A 20328-nucleotide genomic window follows, 5' to 3' on the forward strand; every position below is an offset into this window, starting at 1 on the left:
TAAATATATATATATTTAACATATTATATATTTATTTAAATTAAAAGGCTATTGCCACTTATACAAATTTAATGAATATATATATATATATATATATATATATATATATATATATACATATAATATAATGTATATCATAGATATAGTATTATTGTGTTTTATTAATATTATTAATTATTTTATTATATTACTAATATTATTTATTGTATATATATATTTAATATATATATATATATATATAATTGAAGAAAATTATACATGAAATGGTTGCTGAAAAATTTACATCAAAACAGCCTGAAATTAAAATTCTTCGTTGCTTCTTTGCTTCACTTTGTTTATACGATAACGATTCACAGGTTCTATTCGCATACACTATGATACTTATACTTAGGGTATATTCTATATTCTGTATTTTAAATTTTTACATATAAGTTTCTGTTTAGCTGTAAACATCCTAACGACTGTGTCATGTTTAGTTTTCTTTAACATTTATACAACATTTTCTTATTTAAATCCAAAACTTACATTAGGGTTTGGTACTGTCGATATATTTAAACATCATCCAGTCTGTCTGTACGAATTACAACTTCCATAGTTTGTGTCACATTACGGCAGTATGCTTAAACTTATTTACACATTACTGCACTTAAAAATCTAAAATTCATTTGAATTAAAATCTAGAACGAAAAGTTGTAGGATGCAAACTATATAGTATTATATAACAGTTCTTGATAAAGAAAAAATTCGACCAAATACGTTGTAGTGCATTCATAAATTAATTCTAATATATACATACATATATATATATATATATATATATATATATAATATATATATAATTTTAAATATAAGTTGACACAACTACTCGTAAGATCAGTAAGTGATGGATCTAATAGTATTTAAAGGAATCATAAGGTCTATCAAACAATGGTTTTTTCTGAATGTATATTAATACATGTATGAAGCAGACACTTGTGGTGAAATATTTCTCCAACATGATTCTGAAAGTGCTTGCACAGGAATCCCAGCAAGTCCATAATTAGATATCACTTCAATATGCATGACGATAAAATCTTTGAGGTGACGTTATTTACTAGACAAGAAGTCGAATAAAACTGTTAATTGAATAACCAAGACCTGCAGGGCTTCCGGAATAAAAAAATGTTTGGGCTGGATAAAATTGAGGTATTCCTGTCTCTTAAGTTCATATTCATACCATTTATTTTATTAGTACATGATATTAGGCGACATCATGGTCATTAGGCCCTTTCTTACATTTAAGATCGAAGTCACTTGTAAGTCTATCATGAGGTATAATAGCGTTCTTATTGATAACTACTATATTGCTGTTTTATAGCTTCTATCAGTCAAGGTACATTATAACTCTCATTTAGAATTACTAATAACATGATAGTAAATGAACCCCATCCACTTCAATAATCATTCTATACACTACCCGAAACATACCTTGTATTTACTCGTGGACATACATTAGGTAACATAGATGAATACATCATCTCATTTGTATATACCTCATGTCATTCTACTGTCAGGTTTCCTAACTGGAAGTTAACTTTCATAAAGAATAACAGTTGAGTTATTAACAGGTCTTTGCCTATTAAATATTGGAATTTTGTATGGAGCTTTTTGATAATAATGTGTTAAAGTAGATATAAACTTTGTGCACATAGGAGGCACAGTTTCATGATAAAATGATTATATCAACACGTTTATAAGGGCCGTTTTATTGAAAGATCTGTAAAAAAATTTGCATAGCCCCTTATGGTTAAAGGTAAAATATTAATTACAGATTCAAAACAATTTTGATAGTAAATAATAAAAAGCTTTAATTTGTATTATGAAAACGAAATATTGGGCATCTTGTATCCTGTTATTCTTACTTAAGAGGAAGAGAGCACTTTAATTGCTGGCATAGATTATTCAACTAGGAATTCAATAAACAATAATTTTAATATTATTGACTATAGTAGCCTTCGTCTAAAATTAATATGCATGGAAACATATTTGACGGCATTACTGTAAATAAATTTGAGATCTGGTGTGGAAAGCGGCGGGCCCGACGCAATCCTTTACTCTCCAATCTGTAAACTATTTAGTAATGGCTTGTATGCCTCTGTATTAACAAATTCCGTTTTAAATGATATATTAATAAATTTTAGGAATATAGCCAAGTTACCACTGTTATAAAATGTACAATAAAATTATAAGTAGCCTAAAATAATCATTATTAATAATGGTATTATATCAGAATGGATTACTTATTAAAATGCTTAAAAATATCTATCAGTGATATCAGACAATCTCTATACAGGGACAGATGCCAGATACAACTATTGGTCGAGTATACGTGAGGGACGCTGACGACTGGGATGTTCCGGACAAGATATTCTACTGGGACACTAACGAGCATGTCCGGTTCCGGCTAAACGAGGACTCCGGAATGATTACAATGCGTCAGGGTACTCCGGACGGCCGGTACCTGCTCAGGTTTAAAGTGTACGACCGGAGACATACGAGGACAGAGGTAAATGTTGAGTAATAACGCTTCCTCAGTTTATTAATATCTTTTTATGTTCACTAGGGAAACGTTTTCTTAGAATTATTAGATATAATTAAACCCTAATTTCTAGAAAGGTTATCGGAAGTAAGTAAATAAGACTTTATTAAACTATAAAATTGATTTATTTTACATAACATCATCACAATTAGTGCAAGAAATACAGAATATTGCGTTTTAATTAATATGGTAATGAAAAATATTTTGAACTGTAAGTAAAATGTACATAACTAAAGTTGATTATTCAAGTCGTATACTTTTGTTAGGAGAGTATACGAAGCTTTCGTGATTATTGTTTTCATTTGAATTAATAATGAAGCTTGTTACAGTAACTTTACTTACAAAGTTTCATGCTTCAGTTTAATATTTGGTGTGCCAAGTAATAAACTATAATGCATCCCTGCGGGCTCTCTGATTTATCTTGCTTCCTCGGTCTTTTGCATCGATATAGTCTGGTTCGCTTCTTCGCTTGATTTGTTCAGAAAACTATGATTCTATTAAGAAACTTCTGATGTTTTAACGTTTTAATGTTTTAACAGCAACATATTTTGGATTTGTTATTAACGTCACCGAAATTTTTTGCACTGTAGTGATTTGTTCAAATAACAATTTAATTTTCTCTATTGTGACCAATCTTATGTCGAATTCAAGAGAGGATTGTGGTAAATATACATGAATTCTTGGAACATAAATTATGGTTTCGTTCAAAACTATCATAAAGTAAATAGAACATCAATTATTGCAATCTAAAACGGATACACATAAATCAATATAATTTTCCAAAATTTTTATACTCTCTCGTACGTATAAACTACCAAATAATTTATTTTGTAATCTAATGTAAAGAATTGTCTTGCGATGACATATACCAAGAAAACATTTTAACTCTACCAGAATAATCTATTCATGACACCAAGCTAGATTAAGTGATTCAGACTAAAGATCTTAGCGTAACATTTGACTCAGCTTTTACGTTTTACCGACGCAAACATTTAAAAATAAGCTGTTGTCTAAGCACCAAAGGCTAAGAAGTTTCTAGTTCAACAACGTCTTCATAGTCTCAAATCATCACCCTACAAAAAGCACTTTTATTGCACTACTACTCGCCTGTGCAATAATTCGGAGTTTTTTTCATTACATAGCATTTCTTAAAGTTTTTAAGATATTTATACTTTAAAAGATTTATTTTTTCTTGTCAAAAAATGTCTTACGATGTACTTTATCTTTGAAAACTTTCTTAACAAGAAGAAATCGTTTCATTATTTCATTCTTTCATAATATTTTACATAAGATAACAGGTCAGATAACAGGTCTTTTTGGTTTCAAAGAATTTCCTGCATGTTCTAGGAAATAATTTGAGACTCATTATGGTTTTATGTACACCTCTCGTGTACATAAAAATGCAGTGCAGTTTTATAACTATTCATATTTTAAAGAAATTAGGTTGTTAAACATTTATAAAAATGAATACATTATATTCCTAATTTTTATTATTAACTTGTATTGTCAATATACATATTTTGGTAAACAATTCCTTCAAATAATTTACAAAATAAATAAATATGATATTGTTTCTTTTTTGGGAGGATCATGGTCACTAAATATGTAACTCCTTTATAAATAGACCATATCGTTTATAATTAGTCTTGTATGGATAATGATATTGGATCTGAAATAGATTTATCATTATTCGCATTCCTTTGACTGTTTTATGTTCATAGATTGGATATGTAATATACTTTTTTTAACATTTTGGAAATGGAAGTACTTAAATTTTATAAGTTAAATAAAATAAAGTTGTCTAAACTTTAAACTTATTAGTCTACAATATGTTTGCCAACACAGTTTTAAGCCTAATTACAATTTAAGGAATCAATATATTTTCTTTATGGCCTACCTTGGAATAACTTCATCTATATTTTCAAGGTGTTCTGCAACGTGACAGTAACAGTGAAAGAGCTGCCTCACCAAGCCGTCCTACAGTCGGCCTCTCTGAGACTGATGGGAGTCACGGACGAGCAGTTCATCTCCGAGGATAGCAACGTAAGTCATCCCATATTCTGACTTTACTAACAGCAGAGATTTATCTTCTCACCTTGTCCAAATTACAACTTAAATACATCCAGGTATCCAGAGCTACGGAGAGCAAGGCGGCTAGACTGCGCGAGAAGTTGGCCGAGTACCTGAAGCTAGAAGAGCGGCAGGTGGATATATTCAGCGTACAGAGGGTGCGAGGAGATCCCACCATGGTGGATGTTAGATTCTCAGCGTACAGTGCACGGTATTACAACCCTGTCAGGCTCCACGCGGCTCTACTGCTCAACAGGCTGGAAGTGAGTACTAGGCTACCCTGTTCTCATACTGAATGAGATAGATCAAAAGGAATTAAGAAAGCGTGTAGGTCGCTGTAAACAACCTTCATGCATATTAACTATTTAATTATCTTTAGGTGCCACACTTGCTCCTATCCCAGTATGTGCAGTTTTAATAAAATAACCTTATCTTTGTAATTTCATGCTCTAATACCCAATTAGGATATACGGTAATTGAAATAGTGTCTTTATTCCTGGCAGAATGAGTTAAATAAAAATGTATAGTTTTGTTTTCATTATTGTATCATCTGATTCCTTACTGTTTAAACTATACTTAAATTGTTATCTACTTAGCATATTTAACAAAATTAATTACGTTTGTTTTCAAACCTTGGTTATGAATATGGTTAATACGGAAACTTGACGGTTGGACTTATAATAAGTTGTCTGGAATAGTTATTTACAGTCATTTATTTCCACAGTTATTTTGTGAATAACGAAATGGGCTACAACTAACATTTTATAAATATTAATGGGAATCAAACAGAAGAATGCGTATACTGTATAATTTTTTCATATTCTCCATAAGCCATAATTTAGTGAGTTTACAACTGGACGGGTTCTTGCACGATTTTGAGGAGGTCTATTAAAACGGCTTTTAGTCTTTTAATATGCTTTGATTAAAAATTATTCAATGAAATCCGAAGATATAAGAAACAATTTAATTCATATTTTACTATTTGGAAAAAAGCATTGGTATATATACTATTTAGCCAGTATATATACAAATGTTTTTATTCATTTATAAACATTCTGATCCACTTATATTATAACCAAGGATAAATGTTAACATGAAGCGCGTAATTAAGGAAGCAAGTTAAATCTCTTCTTGTTCAAATTTTACAATTCATTACTGTATCAAATTAGTACAAAATACTAAAATTCGAAAATTAGTTATTACGTATGGATAGATTTTATATTACTTTATTTAACAACTGTAAATAAGTATTGGATATAGAATGTAGAATCTTGGAGCATTGGAAAAACTAGTTATTGTAGTATCACTAGATAAAGAAATACGACGTTTTCCAATATATAATTTTTTATTTTGTGCAAGGCCTTTCTGAATCAAAGATTCCATCATCAGGCACTTCATGATGGAATCTTTGATTCAGAAAGGCCTTGCACAAAATAAAAAATTATATATTGGAAAACGTCGTATTTCTTTATCTAGTGATACTACAATAACAAAGTATTGGATACTTTTACAGAACTATTCTGTAATAATATTAAAATCATAATATTTCATGTAAATAACCTCGCATTTTAAAATATTTTCGACCGTTCTATAAAGTTAGTTTTGCCTTACAGATTATAACTTTTATACTTTTTAGCATTGCGAAAAAAATTTCCTTTAGTTAGGCTTGTGTTTAACAAACGAATTTCCATAATAGTTTTAGTAAAAATACCTGAAAAAATCTATTAATATTAATATTTTTTAACCTATAGGACTTTGATCTGCTTTAGTCTTAAAATGGGTCATTTAAAGTGTTTGAAGTTGAAAAAACTAAAGGATTATCCGCGAGTTTAGAAGCCGTGTGGTGCTTCGAAATTATACCAGGGGTAGTTAATGGATGAAGAATTAATAGATTCTGACAAACCTGTAGCTAAGCTAACTGTTTGTATTTTTTTGTTTAAAGTTGAAAATACGAAAGGTTGTACGGGAATAAGTAAAGGTATGGGTTTACTAGATGTGTGAAGAAGTTGATTAGAAAAGAACTTATACCACATAGTAAATTGTGTATTAGTTTTCTAAGTTACTTTTTTAGATTATATGGCTTGTTCTGCACGCATTTGAATTGATCTGAATGTGAATGAGTTTTTTATGAAGTATTTTATAAATTGATACAAAACTTGCAGACGTAAATAAAGTGAGAGGATAGTTCTTGGTTCTCCACAGAAAAGAAACTTAAGGAGAAATATATTACAAGTGAACACCTCTAAGCTTTAGGGGTTCTGAAAAGAGTCTTTAAACTTTTCCGAGCCTTTAACTTCAAAATCGCTGTAATCTTTCTTTTAATTACTTCATTATAGCGAGGTCACTCTTATGTATTTTAACCACCCTTGCTATTTCCCTTCCATGATACTGTATATTTCTTATGAATTGGCGTAACTTGTTTGTTTATAATTAGCTGCTATCATATCCAAATAATAATGTTATATTTTATAAGCTTGCATTTAAGTTTTCAAAAGAAATCATACTTGCTCCAAAACATCTCAATTTCGGAATTTATACTTTCGAGGCGAGTAAGAGATAAAACATCAAATAACTTAAATAATTAAGTGTTACATGAGTGAATTAAAGAGTTATGTAAGAAAATAAGTAAATAATGTTACTTATATTCTTACATAAATCTTTAATTCACTTATGTTTTTTTAATATATATCTTGCGTAATAAGAAAATGTCGATTACTGATTAATTAGAATGTTATATTCACAAACATTTAACTTTATTTTACTTCCTTAATTATAATGATAATTACCTAATGCATGTTGAATAAGTTTAGGCCAAGATTTAAAGTCTGATTGTTTATTTGGAATTATATATTTTAGTTCAATTAAGTAAAGATAGTTTAAACTCCCTAAACTAATGTAGAAACACATTTAATGAGGACGCATTTATGTTAGCAACAGGTGGATAAGTGAAACGATGAAGGAAAGCCGTTTGATTCTATGTTAGAAAGTAAACAATTAAAACATAAATCAAAGGAGATGATAATAACGAAGAAATATTTATGGTTGTCAACATTTATTATGCTTATTCAATTAATCTTTTAACGTTAAAAACCCTTTACAATCGGTTCCTGACATAATGTCAACACTACAACAGTAGTCTACTCTACAATGTACAATTGCGTTGAAGTTCATGGAGGGCTAACGGTTTTTGCTTTAAGGATTAGTACTTTAAACTTGCTAAGAATCTTGAGTGTCATAGATTTCTCCATACATTAGGTGCGAAGACAAAGCTATCTATTGGAAGCCAATCATGTCTTGAGGGATTGTAGAAGTAGCTTTGTGGGAGATTAGGAGGTAGAGCTCTTTAGACCAAAAATTCTAAGTGGGGAGAGTCGGAGTCATAGCTATGCTAACATATTAGGCGGCGAAACATAGAAAAGACAGGAGAGATAAAAGTTTTTGAGGAGATTCAGAAATCGGTTAAAGAGGCGAGAGACGAGTTACGAGGCTGCCATGAAACGTACAGCAGCCTAATGCAAATCTGTCTAGGACAGGATGTACTCATGACAACTTTTATAGGTTTTTTATGAATTAGAGTGGGATTTTTACTTAATTCTTGATTATATATTCGAAGACAATTTCCTTGTAAAAATGGTTTATGATTACAGTATTTTATTACGTTTATACAGCTAAATTATTGTTAAACAAAACGCCCAAAAATACAACATAATATACAAGTACAACGAAATATAATATTTTTATATCATCCAAATGAATTTTTCGAACATTTATTTTTTTAACGGTAAATATGTTAGGAAATATTTCTCTATATATGAACGTAATATATGCAGTATATGTTTTACAATTACGTCCAATATCTTTATCTAATGTTTCTCCTAAAATGTAAATATCTAGAACTATATGTTTACTTTTAAAATATTTTTCCATATAACGAAACAAATCATACTATTAAGATGCTAAATGATAAATTCTCTTTCTATTTCCTGTTTCGGCAAGAATTAAAAGTTGTCATCTTTCTGATCCGGTTCCAATTGATTCTTGTTTTCAGATAGAGAAATATGTTGGAATCAACATGACGATGGTTGGAGTTAACGAGTGTCTCTCGGAATCGCAGTGCCCAGACAGCTGCACCAACAGCCTGAGTGTGAGCCACGAGCCACATCTGGTTAACGCCAACAGGACGGCTCTGGTGGGAGTTCACGTAGCAGTGGTGCCGCGGTGTACGTGCGGTGCACGTGACTTCTCCAGCCCCGACACTTGCAGGAGCAAACCATGCTACAACGGTGGAAAGTGTACACAACACCGTTACACAGTCAGGTATATAGATATTTTTTACGCAAAGTCGTGATAAATTGTATGTACGTGAATGAGACTTCTCTACTCCCTCCACTGCAGAACTCCTTTCACTTTTTGGCAACACAGTGGTGCACAAAGTCTTAAGTTGGTACAGGATCGAAGGTTTTTTAAATTTTGTTTCGATCCCTTTTATTACTGATTTCATTTGGAATATTTAAGGCGTTATTTTGCAATTGCTTTGCAAAATATAACTATATTATTGTATAACATGATAACTATATAAATAATAAACAAATCACCTAGTATTATAGTTCTTTCTGATTTTATGACTTTATTCTATATTTGAACTAATTAAGAATTTGAATATAATTGTAATGGTCAAAAAATTAGTCACATAAATTTTATATCTATTTTATGTTCAGAAATTTTTTATGTACGCAATAACAAGCTTTTACAATATTTCTTTTGGGAATATTAAATTACTTTTGAACAAACAAAACTATATAATGAGTAAGGATCTATAAAATTATAATAGTTTCTTTTCATAAAAATTAAACTACAACATTCTTCAAAAATACTTCTCACTCTTATTTACCAATCTTAGTTGAAGACTGTAATTACTATTATTAAATTACAATTATTTCAAAATTATATAATAATAAAACTAAAATAACATAAAAATAAAACGTTTTTAAAATTTGCAACTTAAATTGAAACATTTACTCAAATGGACATAATACCAAATTTTAAATGGTAACAACATTTAAAATACGTAAGAGTTTAAACAGGCAAAAAACGGTAAAAATAAAATTGAACAACAGTAATCAAGAGTTTTGAGTTAATTATCTTAAATTTTTACACAGACACTTAATTTACGAGTAACTTTTTATATACAATTCAAAAAGAAAATTAATATTATTTATTGGAATCAGATGACAAATTATAATAATTGAAAATAACCCTAGTCAGTATACGCATGTTTACTATATATCCGTATGTTTCACATATTTATCGTCCAGTGAACCAGGTCATCAACTTGGAACAGTAGAGAGGAGGTGGTGGCAGGGAGGTGTAGGTCAGATGGTCTGACCCCACTAACGGAACACGAAACAAAAGAATCGTTTAGGTTCACTCACCGGGATAAGCCGCGGATACTCAAATCTAAAGTTAATAGTTTTCTTTTGAAGAATATTTTGAGAAACAAATTGTGACAAAGCTGTAATATCCATGTTTACTGTTAGCTGCACGTGTCCGGCCGGATACCATGGACCGCGCTGCCAGCAGACAACCCGCAGCTTCCGCGGTGAAGGGTGGGCGTGGTTCCCACCCCTCCAGCCGTGTCATGAATCCCACCTTTCAGTCGAGTTCATCACGGAGAAAGAAAATGGCCTTATCTTGTACGATGGTCCAGTTACGCCACCGAAAAGAGATCAAGAAATAGTTTCCGGTGAGTAATATCTGGTTACAATATATATCTGGTTATACAATATTAACCAGATAGTTCTCGTATTAGAAAATTTTAACTTTAACATTTGATTAAGAGGATAAAATAGGAGGTACTTAAAGTATAAAATAAAAAAAATATATTTTATTATTATAAATTTCCAATCATTCCACTATAAAATGCAGGTTGTTGTCACACATACACATACAGATGAGACGTGTACCAGGATTGCTTAACTACGTAGCCTAACTTAATTTGCGTTATACAACCATGATGTACTTTAACCAGAAATAAACGTAACCTTAACATTATCTAATCTAAACAAATTTATAATATATATATATATATATATATATATATATATATATATATATAATAAACGAATCTACTCTCTTTATCCCCAACACATTTCCCTCTTTCTACTACATAATCTGTAACTATGTAATCATTTTTTCTTATCTTCCTGTAATACTTCAATGCTGTCCTATCCCATTTCTAAAATTACAGTTAAAATCGTAGATTGAGTCTATAACATTTATAATGCTGAGTTGAATGATCCCAATAAAGGGCATTGTTTAGATTTCTGAATAGAACTTGAGAATTGGGCATATAAAACAAAATGGTTATAGTAGATCATCTTTTAAAATGTTTTGTGAATATTTAGTTTGAGTTAATTGGTGTAGATATTTTCCTGTGTTTTTCAAGATTACCCTACATGTCATATATGTGAAATTTATGTTCTACGAATCCTTGGTTTTGTCTATTTAAAATAAATTACATGACGTATAAAACAAATATTACCTTCAATTACTATTCTGATCTTTACACGTGGCCTGTATTTCTTTAGGTATCCATAGGTAATTCTTTACTTAATAATAAGCTTTATTTAAATTGTTTGAAAAGGTATTAATAACGTGTTTAACTAAAAACTATCTGTTATAGACTTTATATCACTTGAGGTGGCCAGAGGTCAGCCTCGACTTCTGATTGATTTTGGATCCGGGACTCTGGAACTGAAAGTAAAAACAAGACAAGGTGTCTCCGACGGGAAGTGGCACAGGGTGGACATATTTTGGGATAAAGAGGTAATCAAATTGTGCTATATAATACACAAACATGAAAAATATACATGACATGAATTAACTTGTTACGCTTGTGTCACAGGTAGTTCGTATGATGGTAGACTTCTGTCAATCTGCCGAGATATCTGAAGCAGAGAACGATACCAAGACCGAGATCGACGATTCGAGCTGCCAAGCAAACGGTACCGTTCCTCCTTTTAATGAGTTTTTGAACGTGAACCACCCGCTGCAAGTGGGAGGGAGGTTCGTGCAGAGCTTCGACCCCGTCATGTACAACTGGCAGTCAGCTCCAGTCAGCGATAGCTTCGACGGGTGTATCCGCAACCTCGCTCTCAACAGTCAGGTGCTATATTGTTTCGTAAATACAAATAAAAGTATATCTATATGGGGCCCAAAACGACTCTTTGAACAGAAAAGTATTTAATAGGCCACTTCTATAATATTACCATTGCTTTCGGAATGTTTGGTTTGAGTCGAGCCAGTTGAATTTTTCTTGACATGAGAGTTGAAGTGTTTTAATCGATTACGAACCAAACTCCACTTAGATTGTTTTACCTCTTTGCTGGTCAATAATGTTTTAAATGGCAGAATATTGAATATGTCCGGTTCAAGGGTATGAATATATTTCTCGTGCAGCCAAGCTTTTGCTTTTTATTAATTGAGAATTCGAACAAAGACTTGAAGATTGTTGATACATTTTCAAATAACGTTGTTATATATTTATAGCATATTATATTTGAGATTTATGGCAGTAAAATGTATAATATTAAGATAGGCTACTAAGATTTTAGTAACATTAAAAAACTAAAAAAACTTCCGTAACATAGATAGATGCTAGTTCTTAACAATTAATATGTAAATTCGGTAATAGAAACATTCCATTTGTATCGGATTCAAAACTACGTAAATCTTTTTTATTTTCATCCTCTTAAAAATACATAGTCATCTACTAAGGAACACCAACGTTATTTAAAACGAATTAAATGTAAGAAAAATATGTGAATTACTCATACAGAATAATAATAAACAATACATATAAGTTTACCAACATAGGAAAGAATATTTACCAAATGCAATTCATATACTTAAAGATAGGCTTTTTACAATGCGAAGTGATCATAGATCTCGTCAAAAATACAGTATACATAGATTACTAATTACTCTTTCAGTTCAACACTTCCGTAAATGGGAATCCTAATGCCTTTTTTTTTTGTTGAAATCTTTGCAAATTTCAAAAGCATTTTAAACCTGTTTATGAAAGAAGAAAAATTACAATAGAGTTTCATTACTTCATAACATTACTAGTGGCAGAAATAAACAAGCGTTACATCATGTACTTTTACTGGCTTAAACTGAGCACGCTGTTTCAAAAACTACCATCGTAATTACCAAGTAACTAATTTTTTACTGATAAAATGTAATGTTTTAATCTTGTACAACCAATAATGTCTGTAGATAGCTTGTCAAAACATAACGGGTCTACGTAAATAAACATTTCTCTAAAGGATTCATTTTAGCTTTAGATCTTTGAATTAGTTACTACTATAAAAACGTTGGTTAGTTTTTGTGTTGTCACTTCTTGTGTAAATAACGAGCACAACCTTATACAGGGTGAGTCTGACCAACCGTGCAGTATTTATAGCTGCCTTAATAACTGACTTCCACACTTTTTCTATCTCTTTTCTCCATAATTTGGCCTCTCCGAATCTGTTAAAATTATTTTCAATTTTGAAAAATGCCCCTAAAGGGCCCAAATTTGGGGGTAGGGGTATTTTTTGGGGAATTTTTTAAATGTAAACATGGGTCGTGTGATACATCAATTTAAAGGTGTAATTACACCAAAAATTTTGGCGCAAATTATTTTAAATAATATGAAATAAAAATATGTCCTTTAAATTTTAATTTGCTTAATAGCTCTGAATGACCTGTGAACTAGCCATAATCTTACATTTCATTGATTTTGCTAGCACAGTAATAGCACACAATTTAAAATAATTTGTTACATTTTGTAAACAGACATACGTAATTCAGTTTTTCGGCTGCCATTTTGAAACAGTAAGAGATAGGAAAAAAAGTTAAATACAAAAAATGTTTGTTTTAAAAAGACCTTTTATTTGATATAAAATCTATTATATGTTGCTATTTAAGAATTTTGAGTGATTTTTTGTATTCTTAAATTTTGAATATTTTTGAAATTTAGAAAATCCAGTGAAAAATGCCCGTACCACATATTTTATTGAAAAATAGGTCAATAGCAAGTTAGGAAAAAATTTGGAGTTGTTCCGTATTGTAGGTAGGGTAACACGGTACTTTATTTTAAAGTCCTATTTCAAAACGTTTCGGTACACCCTGTACATACGGTTAAAGATAATTAACTTTTGTTTGCGCCAAAATTTTCGGTGTAATTACACCTTTAAATTGATGTATCACACGACCCATGTTTACATTTGAAAATTTCCCAAAAAAGTACCCCTACCCCCCAATTTGGGCCCTTTAGGGGCATTTTTCAAAATTGAAAATAATTTTAACAGATTCGGAGAGGCCAAATTATGGAGAAAAGAGATAGAAAAGTGTGGAAGTCAGTTATTAAGACAGCTGTAAATACTGCACGGGTGGTCAGACTCACCCTGTATAAAGATTACGTACCGGTATTATTTTTAAGTAACTTATTTGATATTTTGCTTATATAATAAACTTGGAATAATCATAATATATGAACGATTAAGTCTATATCGTAATTTTTAATCGATAATTTCAAAATTTAACATTCTTAATAGGCTTCTATTACAAATATTTTTAAACCACATCTAAATAGGGATTGAATATAAAGGATATTTTTATTTTCTATCTTAAAGGCTTCTTTTAACTAAATCGTAAATAGTTTAAATATTTTTCATGGTTTCTAACTAAACAACGAACATTTTTCTTCAAGAAATTAGTATTATAATATTTTAAACTATATGATTAATTATATAAATCATATTTTCATTTGAATATTTCTGTTCGATATTGAAGCATCAAAAACATAAAATTGTGAATTTAACTTTCTTAAAGATAACTTGTGTTTTATTTATAAGACACCGATTTCTTATACGATACAGGTCGTTTAATAATTGCACCTAAATGTAATTATTTTGTTTTTTATAACAAAACTTGGGATGTCATCATGTAAAAGCGCTCGGACAGGTTTGTACAAATCGTTGATGTACATTACAAGGAGTGTTGCAGATAATACTTACTCTTGCACTAAACTAGTCTCTACTACGAAAGTTGGGCACAATCCATTTTACATCCTCACTCGTTTCTATCCACATATTAGATAGCTCTTAGACTGTTGTAAACAATTTCCTATAAATTCTACTGCCTCTGTTTTTAGAAGAAGAATTTTGTAAATTACTTTATAAAAATTATCTTAAAACTTATAATTATTTCAGTAACCTCGTGTCCTTAATTAAAGCCAAACTATATTAAATTATTGACATATTTCACTAAATACTCTGTATATGGCATTGTGGAGAAACCTTTAACGATGTAAAATTTACAACAAAGTATTTTAATCGTTCCTTAGCTAAATTATGCTCTATTAACAATTATCGTTTCACATGAACTAATATTGAATCAATGTTTTTTTATCTCTATATCCAGAAACGTATATGTAACTCTGCCCCTTCTGTATATGTTGTTATATCGGTAAATTCATTAAGACTAGGGAAAATTGTAAAAGTCAAGTTAGTGCTATTTACGTAAATTTCAATAAGAACAATTATACTTAATTTAGACTTAATCTGAACTTATCTTAACTGAAATAAATAACTTTTTAACCCCGTAAACCCCTAATATTTATTAAAATACAAATAAAAAGAATAATAGAAATAAAATGAAATGATGAATTTGCCTCAAAATCTGCTAAAAAAAATAAATAAATAAAAAAATCTAATAAATAAATCTGCAGTTCTTTATTTTTTCATTAAATAAATTGCGAGGTATAAAATTATACATTATTACAATTCTAAATTCTAAAAGAAGTAAAATCAAATAATTTAAACACAAAGTGGAGAAATAATCAGTTCTATCTAGGAAACAAATAAATGACAGTAAAAACAAGTATATCTTTAAAAAGGAGTGTCCAAGGGCCGACACAATTTAACGAAGAACCTAGCGCGTGGACGAACACACCTAAAAATATTTTGATTTTCCATTAAGAGTTTTCATACAGACAAGCAAACGAACAGATTAATATACACGCCCATGAATTATACCCTAAAATGAATAGAGGGTTTTCTTGGAATAATATATTAATCTATGTACTGATTTGAAGTATCTGGAATCTTTCTATCAAAGATTATCGCGCAGAAGGAGTAATAGACGTCACCATTTGCGAGAAGTTTATTGTGATGTTTTTAACAGTAGATTCATTATAAATTTGTATATGAATAAAATGGCTTCTCAGTAATGATTATTAACTAATTTGGGTTAACATTTTACAGCTCTACGACTTAGCTAATCCCGGGTATTTCAAGAACAGCGTGGGAGGGTGCCCGCAGGTGGAGGACCTCTGTGCCAAGCAGGAGCCTCCCCTGAAGTGCTGGGACCGTGGTCACTGCATTGGCAGCTTCTCTGAAGTCAAATGTGAATGCAAGCCAGGCTATAGTGGTCACGTTTGCACTCACATTACGACACCGACCACCTTCTTCCCCCAGAGTTACGTCAAGTTCGCTCTGTCCTTCGACCCGGATAACTTCCACACCGACATACACCTGCGGTTCCGCACTAGAGAAGATTCCGGAGAACTCTTCAGAGTCAGCGACCAGCATGCTAGAGTCTATGCGATCTTGGAGGTATGTTAAATTATGTATATTCTAATGAAAAGTACCATTATGACTGAGTAATAAATGCTATAATGTAAGTTAGTTAGTTTATGATCAGATATATGTGAATGGTGTCAGTGGTGGAAATATTTTTAAGAATTCCTTTTCTTGTTAATAAATAAAAGGTAGTTTTAGATACATACAGAAAAGTGCCTTATGTTACCAAAATTTTGACGGGAAGTGTTTGTATTTGAAACAGTTTTTATTATGAACAAAAAGTAAATAATTGCATAGTAGAGCTTTAAAAACTAAAATTAAAATTTAATTTTTTACCAAAGTTCAATGAATGTTTCATTCAACTAGAGAGATATTCCTGATAAATTTATATACATAGAAGGCAATAACTAATGATATTGTTTTACTTATTCCTGTAACTTCTTTTTATGATGGATTTAAGTTAGAAATTCTAGACAACGTTTATTAAATAACAAATATGTACATGATTTTATGGCATACAGTAGTGTGATTAGAGAAATATTCGTATTACCGGTACCTTGAGATAACTCTGAGAGCTCTACTATTGTATTGGTTTGTCGTTCGGATTAAGCGAGCGGTGTCATGGCAACCTTTTTGTTCCACAAAGCTTTGAATTATTACAGGTCATCTTAAGATATTCGGCTTCTCTTTCTTTATCTCATTTTATATGCTAACAAATACAACAGAAATACTTTCATGTATGTTTGTGACCGAAGTACATCTAGATTATAATGAGCAATGTTTTAAGGCCTCATTATCTGATGGTAACAATTTACGTTTCTAAAAATTAATATTTAAAAAACGTAATTAATTAATAAATTATATTAATTACATCATCACGTAAATCTAAATTTCCTGTGGTGATAATGCATGCAACCCATTCCTTTAAACCGATATGCACCTCGGACTCTGGAATTTTTCTAAGTCCATATTCCAAACCGATATGAACCGATTTATGTACCGATATGCACCTATTTTATACCGATATGAACCGTTTTCAAATCGATATGCACTTATTTGAAACCTATATGCACCTATTGTATAACGATATGAACCTTTTTCAAACCAATATGCTCCTATTGCATACCGATATGAACCTTTTTCAAACCGATATTCACTTATTTCAAACCGATATGCACTTATTTCAAACCGATATGCACCTCTTTTATAGCGATATGAACCTTTTTAAAACCGATATGCACTTATTTCAAAACGATATGCACCTATTTTTATACCGATCCTTTTTCAAACTGACATGCACCTTGCGGTTCCACAGGAGAGTCTCATGTAATTTAAAGTACTCTTGTAGGTAGGTGGTGGTAACCTAAGAGTAAAAAGTCAAAATTAGTCAAAACCCTCCCTATGTACAGAAGAAGCCTGTACAACATTTTTAAAATGGTGCTTAGCTATTTTTATAGATTTTTTGGCTTTTTACTGGTTTTTACCGGGAGTTCAATTTGCCGACCTGAGAATCATTTTGGACGCCGGACGGTGGGGCGGCCGCTTCTAGTTGCCGCTACCCATCTTAGGGCTTATACCGACACACAGCATTGCCGCAGACTCTGAAATTTTTGAAAGTCCCGACATTTTTCTATGTCCAATTTTCCAAACCGATATGAGCCGATTTATGTACCGATATGCACCTTTTTCAAACCGATATGCACCTCTTTTATACCGATATGAAGCTTTTATAAAACCGATATGCACTTATTTCAAACCGATTTGCACCTATTGTATACCGATATGAACCTTTTTCAAACCGATATGCACCTATTATATACCAATATGAACCTTTTTCAAACCGATATGCACCACAGGTTTCTGCCAGACATTCCACAGAGACGTCTCATGTAAATTTAAGTACTCTTATAGGGAAGTGGTATCCTAAGAATTAAAAATAAAGAGTAGTCAATACCTTTCCAACGTACAGTAGGGGCCTGTACAACATATTTAAAATAGTGTTTATCCATATTTATAGATTTTTTGGCTTATAACCGGTTTTTACCAGGATTTCTAGTTGTCGACCCAAGAATCATTCTGGGCGGTTGGTCGGCCGCTTCTGACGGCCTCTAGGCCTACTGATCTCGGTGCTTGTCCTCGACCCACAGCATTGCCGTAGACTCTGAAATTTTTCAAAGTCCCGACATTTTTCTAAGTCCAGATTCCAAACCGATTTGAACCGATTTCTGTACCGACGTGCACATATTTCAAACCGATATGCACCTCTTTTATACCGATATGAACGTATTTTAACAATAGGTTGAAAACTCATTCTTTGTCTAGATAAAGGAGAAAAGGGTCCACTTCCGCTATAACCTGAACAAGATGAAGGTGGAGGAGTGGGATCTAACGCTGACCTGGGTAGATGTGGCCGACGGTCGCTGGCACACAGTCACAGTGAGTATCCAAACATCTTTCCGGATCTTGGGCCGGCAGAGGCCGGTGTGTATGCAAACGTAGCCATTAAGTCAACACTGTGCAGGTGTCGAGGTACGGGTCAATGGCGGTCTTGCAGCTGGATGGCGGAGAAGGACGTAGACACAACGAGACCTTCCTGATGCTTGGACACCAGTGGTTGCCGGTCGACAAACAGGAGGGTGTCTTTGCTGGTGGAAAGGTCGAGTACACGGGGGTGAGAACCTTTGAGGTTCTTGCAGATTTCCATACAGGTGTGTGCTTTATTAACTCTTTTTATCCTTAATCAATCCTTAAAACTCAATTACACTCAATTAACCTAAGCACGACAGTTCCACTAAAATCTTTCTATAAGTATATAGTACCCATGGTGGTCTTCACCACGGTTATTGTAATTGATAGACCATATTTATGTTTTATGGAATGTTTTTTTACGATTTAAATTCTTTTCACCTACCCGTATAGCAATTACAACCCGAAACGTGTATAGTTTGCCACCATTATTGCCGTAAATATTTATATAATATGCATAATATAATTTCAATTTAGTACGTGGTTTAGACCATTCTAAAACTTGGCCATAGAGGTCTTTGTAATGTGGTTAACAAACATTACTACCTGGAAAGGTATAGAAAAGACGTCGGGATAAGTTGTGTTGGAAATTCCAAAAATTAAGTCGTACGCTTATGTAATGTATTTTTGTATATATTCTTCCTACTATCTACCATGAATGAAACTAAAGAATTTAAACCTGTTGTAAAATTTCAATGTGTATTACACTAAATAGTTTATTGTTTTCTTTAATTTCTGATTATATGAACTTGTAAAAATCTAGTGATCACAATAGTTCTTAAAGAAAGAGGCATCTGGTCAATAGAGAGTAGAAATAGTTGGAAACATTTAATTCCTGTATGCCTGTCTAACTGTATCCCTGTTCCCACGTTATCTCAAAAATGAAACTAAGACATTTTGCATATAACTTCATTCTAATGTGAGGAGGAATGAGTTGGATGTGTTGAATGTCACTGCATGGCCACGGCCTGGGCGTTAGTAAATATGTTTACATTGGACCTATGGGGAACCATGATGGCAAATATAAATTAAGATAATAAATACATTTGTACATAAACTCAGTTTAAGCATGGGACAATAACATGTGACATATTAACACATGTAGCCTAACTACCCCAAAACATTCAATATAATTTTATAGGGTGTAGGTGTGTAGACCATTTGTATTACGTAAACACTGATACTAAATCAAATACAGTGAATACAATGTGAGCTTACCACGTTGCGATGATTGTACACCTAAAGTTTAGCGTAAACCTTCTTTTCTGCATCTAAAGTAATGGATTTTATGATGTTGCATGTCCAACCATGGAAATTGGTTGAGAAAGTTGAAGCCTATCACACATTACCTTACAAAAATTGTTTCTGATGTTTGTCGTAATATGTACACATACCTTTGCTGTATGATTGTCTGTTTATTTATTTATTAATTCTTCCAACGGAAATAGCACCACATGTACATGTAATAAATTAAAAAGAGTAAAATTATTAATAGCAGTAATATAATGTATACATATATAATTAAAT

The 20328-nt window shown here is 31.6% G+C and overlaps 1 protein-coding gene across 1 annotated transcript in view; it reads left to right on the forward strand.

Moving 5' to 3' along the window:
* Nucleotides 1–20328, forward strand: part of LOC124364915 (neural-cadherin-like) — an 85964-nt gene that overhangs the window by 57797 nt on the left and 7839 nt on the right. Inside the window, exons 13-22 of the mRNA XM_046820722.1 lie at nucleotides 2333–2545; nucleotides 4505–4621; nucleotides 4705–4911; nucleotides 8697–8965; nucleotides 10186–10391; nucleotides 11331–11473; nucleotides 11553–11813; nucleotides 15958–16308; nucleotides 18598–18711; nucleotides 18797–18983. Coding sequence (XP_046676678.1) covers nucleotides 2333–2545; nucleotides 4505–4621; nucleotides 4705–4911; nucleotides 8697–8965; nucleotides 10186–10391; nucleotides 11331–11473; nucleotides 11553–11813; nucleotides 15958–16308; nucleotides 18598–18711; nucleotides 18797–18983 — 2068 coding nt within the window. The remainder of the gene's footprint in view (nucleotides 1–2332; nucleotides 2546–4504; nucleotides 4622–4704; nucleotides 4912–8696; nucleotides 8966–10185; nucleotides 10392–11330; nucleotides 11474–11552; nucleotides 11814–15957; nucleotides 16309–18597; nucleotides 18712–18796; nucleotides 18984–20328) is intronic.

Source organism: Homalodisca vitripennis, chromosome 6 (genome assembly GCF_021130785.1).
Source record: "Homalodisca vitripennis isolate AUS2020 chromosome 6, UT_GWSS_2.1, whole genome shotgun sequence".
Lineage (NCBI taxonomy): Eukaryota > Metazoa > Arthropoda > Insecta > Hemiptera > Cicadellidae > Homalodisca > Homalodisca vitripennis.